This window comes from Lipotes vexillifer, unplaced genomic scaffold (genome assembly GCF_000442215.2).
Source record: "Lipotes vexillifer unplaced genomic scaffold, Lipotes_vexillifer_v1.1 scaffold664, whole genome shotgun sequence".
Taxonomy (NCBI): Eukaryota; Metazoa; Chordata; class Mammalia; order Artiodactyla; family Lipotidae; genus Lipotes; species Lipotes vexillifer.
In genome coordinates, this window is record NW_006782421.1 from 1,425,659 (window position 1) to 1,435,501 (window position 9,843).

At 40.2% G+C, this 9,843-nt stretch overlaps 1 protein-coding gene across 2 annotated transcripts in view; it reads right to left on the bottom strand.

Annotated features, from left to right (window-relative positions):
- The window catches only part of CEP112 (centrosomal protein 112), a 432,986-nt gene that overhangs the window by 349,984 nt on the left and 73,159 nt on the right, over positions 1–9,843 (bottom strand). For both annotated transcript variants that reach the window (XM_007455273.1, XM_007455274.1), the window contains 3 exons: positions 9,533–9,619; positions 6,843–6,942; positions 3,768–3,886 (listed from right to left, as the gene is read on the bottom strand). In XM_007455273.1, the coding sequence (XP_007455335.1) occupies positions 3,768–3,886; positions 6,843–6,942; positions 9,533–9,619 (306 nt within the window). The remainder of the gene's footprint in view (positions 1–3,767; positions 3,887–6,842; positions 6,943–9,532; positions 9,620–9,843) is intronic.

Here is a 9,843-nt window from a genome sequence, read left to right on the forward strand (position 1 = left end):
ATATATATATATATATATATATATATATATATATATATATATATATATATAGGTTTCTGCCCCCAATTCCTGGCTCTGAGGTCCTATATCCCTTGGTATTTCCTGGGTGACAGGAGTGTCTTTGGTTCCAAGGAGGTGACTCTGGGTGGGCTCTTGGGCAGCTTCAGGATGGGGGCTGGTCACCCAAAAGAACAAGCCATCCATGCTGGGAACTTTCAGCACACCCCCATCCTCCAGGGAGGGGAGAGGGGCTGAAGATTACATTTATAGTCAATCATCCCTACATGATAAAGCCTCCATAAAAATCCCAAAAGTACAGCGTTTGGAGAGCCTCCAGGTGGGTGAACAGCTGGTGCCGGGAGAGCAGTGTGCCAGGAGGGCGCGGGGAAGCTCTGCGCTCCTTCCCACATACCTGGCCCTGTGCATCTCTTCATCTGGCTGCTCACCTGCATCTCTTATTATATCCCTTACAGTAAAATCGTTAAATGGTAGAATGTCAGTGAGTGCTTCCCTACGTTCTGTGAGCCATTCCAGCAAATCATGGAATCCAGGGAGGAAGTGGTGAGAACTCCTATTTATAGCTGCTTGGTCAGACGTACAGGCCACAACCTGGGACTTTCGACTGACGCTGAAGTGGGCACACTCTTGTGGGACTGAGACCTTAACTTGCGGCATGTGATACTGATTCTAGGTAAACAGTGTCAAATTGAACTGAACTATAGGACATCCAACTGGCGTCAAAGGGAACTGCTTGATGTGTGCAAAGCCCACACATGTGGCGTCAGAAGTGCTACGATGGGCGAGGAAAGGAAAACGCAGGCAGTGCTTCTCCCTCTTCAGGAGCCAAGACAAATGAAAGCACAGGCCACACAACAACCTGTGCACAAATGTTCATAAAAGCATTATTATCCAAAAAGTGGAACCAAATGTCCACCAACTGGTGACACGTGGTGCATCAACACAATGGAATATTATCTGACCATAATACGGATTGAACTACTGATTCATGCTACAACATGGAGGAAACTTAAAAACATTATCATAAGTGAAAGAAGCCAGTAACAAAATGCCATGTATTGCATGATTTTACAGGCCAAAGTGTGGAGACAGAAAGTGGATGAGTGGTTGCAGAGGGGAGAGGAAGGGAACATGGGAAGAGAGTGACAGCGGGTACCAGGTATCTTCTGGGCTGACAGGAATGAATGCCCTGAAAACCATACAGTGGTGATGGTGGCAGGACCTCACGGACAGACCGAAAACCACTGCATTGTACACTCTAAGAGGGTAGATTTTATGGCACGTGAGTCGTAACTCAATTTTTAAAAAGGCCCATAGATTACAAACAGCATGGCAGAGCCAGGTAACTGGCACAGTTTTGTGCAGCCAGTAGAAAAGTGTAAGAAGGGGAGCCGGATTGCAGCAAAGGAAGAGAGGCTTCAACGGTGACCAGCATCTCAATCACAAAGAGCCTCGTAGCCCCAAGGGCCACTGGGAACCACTGGGGTGATTCACGGTGACGAGCAACACCAGATTTGTGTTTCAGAAAGACTGTCAACACGGCTGTGTCGTGGGGCACGGACTGCGGAGGTGCCAAGGGTCCAGTTATAGCGACAGAGGCCAGAGACACGGTCTCCAGACCTAGCGGAGGGACAATGTGAATAAATCACAACAAATAGAACAGAAGTGCGAGTGATGAGGTGTGAGAGGTGAGGCAAAAGAAGAGTGTGCGGCAGCCGAGCAGATGCCACCACCATCGGGAACAGGGAGAAGGGGAACCTCGGGAGGAGGCTCTGCTTCAGCAGCAAAGGAAGAAGATGGAGTTTGGGGAGAATGATGGAATTTAGATCAAGGAGAGATCCACTTTTTCCCACAGCTTTATTCACATAGCATACAGAGCACCAATTTAAATCAGACAGTTCAAGGGTGTTTTGTATATTCACAGACTTACGCAACCATCACCAAAATCAATTTTATCACCCCAGAAGAACACCTGTGCTCTTTAGCTATCATGCCCCTCATCTCTCCGCCTCTATAGGTTTGCCTATTGTGAACATTTAATACAGAGTCATAGAATTGGTCTTTTATAATTGGCTTTTTTCACTTAGCATGATGTTTTCAAGGTTCACCCATGTTGTAGCGTGTACCAGTCCTTCATACCTTTCCACTGCCCAGCAATATTCCATTGTATTAATATACTACGTTTTATTCATCCACTCAGCAGTTGATTTCTACTTTTTGGTTTTCATATGAATAATACTGCTATGAACATTCATGTATAACTTTTTGTGCAGACACATGTTCTCATTTCTCCTGGCTATGTAGGTTATCCTGTGCATCAATCACAGGATAACTCTAAAAAAGCTAAAAAGGAGAGACCTTAACGAGGTAGTTGGATACCTGGGCCTTAAAGTGAGAAACGTAGGATGCAGAATTCTACGAGGGAGCACACGCGCACACACACGCGCACACACACACACACACACACACACACACACACACACACGCACGCACGCGCGTCACCTCACCTCGGCAGTACAGATATTCCACACTTTCTGAGTGGATGCCCGCATACATCACACACACATCTACCCGCTGCTCACTCATGTTCGGCACCTACGCTGCCTGCACCAGGCGCTCATCTCTGCCCAGATTTACATGCAACTGTACTGCACAAAAAAGACCTTTTTCACATTTGCGCTGTTTCACATCCACTAACCACCGTGTTAACTGCAAGAAAGAGCTGCTGGTCCAGCTGAAAGCATAAAACGTACCCTTGCGCATGGCAGGAGACAGAGACTCTTCTCTGCAAACACCAGACAACTTAAATTGGGGAAGAAGGAACTAGGGCAAAGGGAGTCAGGGGCTACTATGAACACAATGGACCTCACGCAAGCAGAAAAATATGCCAAATTTATAGAGAAGATAAAACCACTCAAATGAAAATGCAACTAGAAAAGAGCTAAGTCTGCCCCGCTGAACACGGGCCCTTCCCAGGCTGGCACTGATAAGTCCTGTGTCTGCCTGGGGAGGCAACAGAGCTTTCAGGAAAACAGACTGAACCCAGATTAACCGGGGACTATCAATCGGGAGGAGGAGTTAACTGCAGATCTTTATCACAGAGCTCCTCAAAAGAAGTAAAACGTGCTTCTTTCCTCTTACATACGTACTGTGATGTCAACTAATGGCTAAGGGCTCCTAATGAAAGTACTGCACGTGACTATGTAAGACTCGTTCATAATGAGCATTTTTTACATTACTCTTGGCGCTGCTGAATTTTATGAAAATATTTTTCGGAATTAAATGCTCCTCCAAGAATAAGCCATCCACTTACTGATCTTGTTTACATCAAAAACAAATTTATGCTACAAATATTGTGTTACCTGAGATTTCAGAAAAGAAATGATCCAGGACCTACATCCAAAGTTTAAACAGTTTAACTTCCAAAAACTACCTGCTGTTACATCCCTGCTAATTTTGCTTAAAATCTATTGGCTCTGACAAAAAATTCAGAACTTTAATTCAATTCAAGAATTCTTAAAAGTAACTTTTCTAAATGAAAACTAGTTTACAAACCATTAAAATTCCAGAAAAAAATATACCAAAACACGAACAGCTATTTCCAGTTAGTCTAGAATGTTAAGTTATTTTTATTTTTTCAAACATTTCTGTAGGTTTTGTGAACACCCATTATTTTTATAATTAAATTTGTTCCGTTAAAGTATAACCCTTTATATTTTTCCATAACTATTTTATTTTATGTGGCTTACCTTTTTTTCCCAATCATTATTCAGAGATTCTGTACTTTGTTCACATATCTTTTTTAACTCTGCAATCTGGTTATCTTTGGTTTCTCTGATAACTTGACATTCACGTATGAGGGTCTGAACTGTCAAAAATGATGAAAACATAGTTAAACCAATTCTAGCTGCCACGTTAAGAGTCTGATGATAATAAAAACATAGTGTACCAGTTAACAGATCATTCCATTTCCCTCCAAGTCTTATCCGTTCTCTCCCCTAAAATCTCTCTTACTCTTTCCTCTCTTCTTATTTCCACCACCACAGCCTTGGCTGAATCCCCCGTTACTCACTCCCTCGACAATGTGAACAGTGTGCTGGCCTCGGTACCATTCCCCTCCAGTGGATCCTCCGCCGCTGTGCAGAGGTCTTCCTACGGTGCAGATCCCGTAGCGCCACCCCCAGACTTAAAATCACCCCGCAGCTCCCCTCCCCCACAAGACGGCGGCCAAAAACCTATGGCGTGAGAACAGCTCCGCATGATCTGGCTGCTTTCTGGCCTCATCTTTTGCCACTTCCATATGTTTAAACTCATGAACGTACCAGCCTATCTGCAGATCCCCGAGGCCATGTCCGCTCCTGCATCGCTGCCCAAATGCGATCACTGATCTACCTGGCACGTCCCAGCCTTCCCTGCTGCAACACTGCACATCTTTAGTGTCAGCCCAAGTCGCGCCTCTTTATGGACCGTTCGCCAACCAGGCTCCTCCCCTTGCAGGGGCAGAAAGAAGCTCCTCTGCATTCCCCGTGAGCCTCATAGATTTCTCCTCTAAGTCACTTATTACATTATGTGTTATAGTGGTTTACTTGCTTATTTCCTGAGGAGAAAGATATTTCAACGTTTTATCCACAGAGCAAAGGAGTGGTGCAGAGTCAAGTACTCCCAACTACATGTACTGAGTGCACAGATGAAGGGCCGTCATTACAACATGCTGCTGCTGGACACACTAAAATTGCTGCCAAAGTTTGTGTGACTAAAACAAAATATGCTTTAAATTATATAAAAGATTTCCCTTATAAATCATTTAAATTTCTATCTTCTTTTTAAAAATGCTTTAAACTGTCATTGATTCAAGTGAAAATGTGTTTAATATATTCGTGTCATCTGGATGGCAAAATAAATTCAGCTGTGTATCTGCTTGAATGCAGTATTTTCTTAGCTTACTGAATATGTTTTTATTCACTTACTTCAAGATAGCAAAATTTTCATAAACATTTACATAGAAATTTCTTTCACTCTTATATCTCAACTGTGCAACAAATAAGGCGAGAAGGAGCAGAATCCAAGTTAACCTAATATTAGTCTAGCATCTACAACATTTTACTTCACAATTCTAAAATTAAAACTAAGCCCTGTTTGCAAGTCAAAAAGCCTTAGGAAATAGTATTTTTAAAACTTAGGCATGTTTAAACTGCTTGGTTTGAATCAGGGTAAAAAAAAGAAAACCTAGAAATAAATTTTAAATATTCTTGTAGCCACTGGAATTTGGAGCGGCTCAAGGAAAATCTCTCCACTTTCCTCTTACTCATCACCTACCTCTTATCATTCACCAGACACTTCAAAATTTCTTCTTCCGTCCCATTCTCACTACTCCCACTGCCATCGTTCAGATATTCTGGGTTCTCATCATCTTACACACAAAATTCCAGAAGCATGGAAGCATAACATCCTTGAGTTGAAGGGACTTCATATATATTACTTATCTAATGGCGCCATTTTGTAACAAGTAAGCCGAGGCGCAGAGACTTGCTGATGTGACACAGCAGACGCTGAAGAGCAGGTCTGGGATTAGAGACCAAGTTTCCTAATAAGTGGGGTGCTCGCCTCTCTCTCCCTCTCCCTCTCCCCCCCACCTCTGTCTCTCTTTCTCTCTCACTCCATTCTGCCTCTAACTATTATAACAGACTGGGAATTGGCCTCACCATGTTTCACACGCCCACTGTTACCAGACTACTCCACCCAAAATATGAGGTCCTAAAACTCACCTCTCAAAAATCTTCTCTGACTCCCCAGCATCTATGGGATAAACTTGAAACTTCTAAATCTGAAATTCAAGGTCATGCTTAGGTCATGTCAAGTCACCTATCTTAATCTTTTTCCGTCTGTCTCTTAATGTATAGGATCTCTACTCTTAGATACATGGTTTTGCAGCATCCCTTCCACAACTTACCAATATCACATTCCTATCCCAGGACTTGGAACTCTTCTCTCAACTAATCCAATCTTACAAAATATTTTCAGCACTCTCCCTAATGACTGTCTGTTGCGTTTCAAGGTTTCAACCTATAGTCATAGTCAATTTAACACTTGATTACATGCTTTCTTTTCCTTCATAATGAAGGTGTAAATGGGGAATACTTTTTAAATGTTTGTTCTGTCGATCACAATACTAGCATAGACTATAAGGCATAAAGATACTTAATGGAATGAATTTTATTAGACCAGAAGGAGTAATTTCTCTAGACTTCCTTGTGAAAGACAGTAAGTTCTAATTCTATGACTGACCTATGGCAGCTCCAGCCCAGTGAAGAGGGAGAGAATTAAGAAGGAGCAACAGTTACAGACGCTTCCAAATCTTTACCCAAACCAACCACCATTGCTACCACACACACACACACACACACACACACACACACACACACACACACACACAGTTTTTCTTAAGTCTTGTAGAAGCTCACACCAACAGATCGACCGATGGAAAAACCCACGTAAACATTCCCCTCTCATACTACAAAAGGTCAGAAATAAAATTTTACTTTATACAAGAACTAAAATAGGGCTTCCCTGGTGGCGCAGTGCTTGAGAGTCCGCCTGCCGATGCAGGGGACGCGGGTTCGTGCCCCGGTCCGGGAAGATCATGCCGTGGAGCGGCTGGGCCCGTGAGCCACGGCCGCTGAGACTGCGCAGCCGGAGCCTGTGTCCCGCAACAGGAGAGGCCACAACAGTGAGAGGCCCGCGTACCGCAAAAAAAAAAAAAAAAAAAAAGAACTAAAATAAGATGGAAGTGTTATTAAAAGGTTTATATAACAATACAACATCACCTTTCTTTTCAAGTTTTCTAATAGTCTCCTCTGCTTCATTTTGTTTCTTTTTGTATAAAGTTTTCATTTCTTCTATTTCATTATTCTTTCTTTCTAAAATCTGCAAATGAATTTAAAATATTTTAGTATACAATATTGTTTTATGTATGGAACACATAATTTTTTTAAAAACTAGCACAATACTTCTGCAAGTCTATCTCAGCTAATCCCATAAATGGCTTCCCAAAAAGATGAAAAAATTATACTTTAGTGCACTGACAAAATATTAACTACACTAGATTACCGAAAGAAATGTTATCTGCTTTGAATTTTCATGTACCAATTCTTAAGGAGACTGTAAATGATAAATTAGGTGATTCTCTAAAATATACTTCAGAGATTAAGCCGTCACAAACTAGCAGAGAGAAGCCACCAGAAACTTGATACGTTGATACAGTACAACTCACCTCCCCACCACACTGGGACAGAACATCTGCAGACACGCACATCCCTGAACCCTCCCACTAGTGTCCTTCTCACTTTCACACACAATAACAAGAATTCCCAGACACACGGGAACACGCGATGCAATAGGCTTCTTTTATACTTAGTTCTGCTATTGGGAATCAAAAAAGTCAGCTCAAAATATGTCAAAAATTGCATGGATATTTTACATCCTTAATTTATACTGTGTCAGAAGTTTTTAAATGAATCATTTAGTAAACTTAATTATGATTATATGCTTCTAAATACATCTACACACACACACACACACACACACACACACACACACACACACACACACACACAAAAACTAGAGAATAACCAAAGAGTAAGAAAGTTTGCAAGCAGAAAAAAAAATGTACTAACCAAAGGGAAAAAAGAAAACCAAATTGAGGCAGAAGTATGAATATCCACTTTTCTTGTGGTTGAGGTATATTTCCTATATACCCAAATTCAGTTTTTTAAAAAAGGTTATTCACCCATGTCTAACCAACTTTTTCTTAGTGCTTTTATCACCAGCATTTTACTTCACCTTTCATTGTTTTAGTCCCACCTCTAAGAATGACTGGTAAATAAGAAAAGGAGATAGTTTGAGCCCAATGTCCATAAAGAAGCAAAAAAGGAAAAGGATGTATGCAAATAGATAAAACGCTCTCAATTTTACTCCTTCCCAATTCCTAACACTTAGAACATGGCATACATGCAACGAACTGATGAATATACTTTCCAAATCTAGCATGAGGTCAAGGATTTTATTTATATTTTACCTGGCATTTCAAACTAGTTGCATTGCTTTCTTTTTTCATGCAGAATTTATTTTAAAAGAGAAATTCCTGGAAAGGATTCTATTATTAAATGTTTTTCTTAGAACAGAGCTTTGTAACAGACATACCAAGAAGCCGATTTCAAATTCTATTACCATGATTTTCCCAAATATATTTCTAGATTTATTTATCTTATACATCAATAGGTTCTATTTCATTTGCACATATACAAATGCTATATTGAAATTATATTACTGAATCTCTAACATATCCATGAAAGAGAACTGTTTTTCTTGAACCATTTAAAGTAAAGTAAAATACTAGTAAGAGCAGAAAGTAATATTTGCCTTTAAAATTTGAATGGAAAAGAGGAAAGGAGAAGGAAAAGGATTCAATATTTTTTCTCTTGCTAATTTCCAGCCAGTGGTTTCCGTCTTGTTGCTCTGAAAGAAGGTGAGCCAAACATGCACCTGACTAAATACTAGCATGTTCTCAGCTCTACGGAAGCACGGGCACGTGATGCTGTGGCCTCAGCTCCCTGTCTCCACCTTTGTCACTTAACTCTGTGAAGCAGGGTCACAGGCTGAGTTCCAAAAGAGACAACACCAGGCTTCCATCTGGATCAATTTTCATGAGTTACAAATTCATACATCATATATTAAAATTATACATTATATACCATTACATTTTTAAAATCAATACTAAAATATAGTTTCAAATTCAGTGTACAATAATTATAAATTGATGACTTTTGCTATGCTCATTAAGAAGAAAAATTATACTTCAATGTGCAAATTGAAATACTGTAAGGCATAAATCCCAACGAGCTACTGAAAAAAAAAAGCCTACATTGGCAGTGCTAGCATTACAGTGCACGCAGTCTATACCAAAGAGAACTAAAGGGTTTCTTTTTAAATTAAAGGGGAGATTTTAGGGACTTCTCTGGTGGTCCAGTGGTTAAGACTCCGCACTTCCAATGCAGGGCGCGTGGGTTCGACCCCTGGTCGGGGAACTAAGATCCCACGTGCCGCGGGGTGCGGCCATAAATAAATAAATAAAAAGAAAGGAATTTTTAATTGCCAAAAAAACTGAAAGAATCTTAGACCAAAACAAACTCTAGTATTTACAGTTGATGTCTTATTTCAGCCTTTATGAAAGGTAATGATAGAATGTAAAGGACTATAAGAAGACCAGCCTTCCATCGATAGATAAAGAAGAACTAAAAGGTCATGTAAACTATAAGGATTGACATAAATACATCTGTTTAGCAAATCAAGTTTAAAGGTCAACTTTTGCTAGGATATTAATTTAGCAAATTCCATTTATTAGACTCCCATAAGTACATAAATAAGTGGATGGAGGGATGGATGGATGGATGGTCACAAGACCTAGAATATTTCAAATATTCAATATCAACAAAATAATAAACTGCATATACCCTACCTTCTGAACGTCAGCATCATGCTTCTGCTGCAGTGTAAGTTTCTCTTCATGATATTTAGCTTCCATCATTTTTGTTTTCATGTCCAACTTCAAGGAAAATATTTCAAAGGTGTGATTAATTTACTTTTCCCTTTGGCAAAAATACACAAATTAAAATGACTACCTATATGAGAGTATCATTTTCCCCCTTTACCTTATAGCCACTAGTCCAGCAATCATACTACATATACCAATATGTTGGTTACATTCTTTGATTACTTCTAAGCTAATTAAAAGTCTTTTTTTTTTTTTTTTTTTTTTTTTTTTGGTTT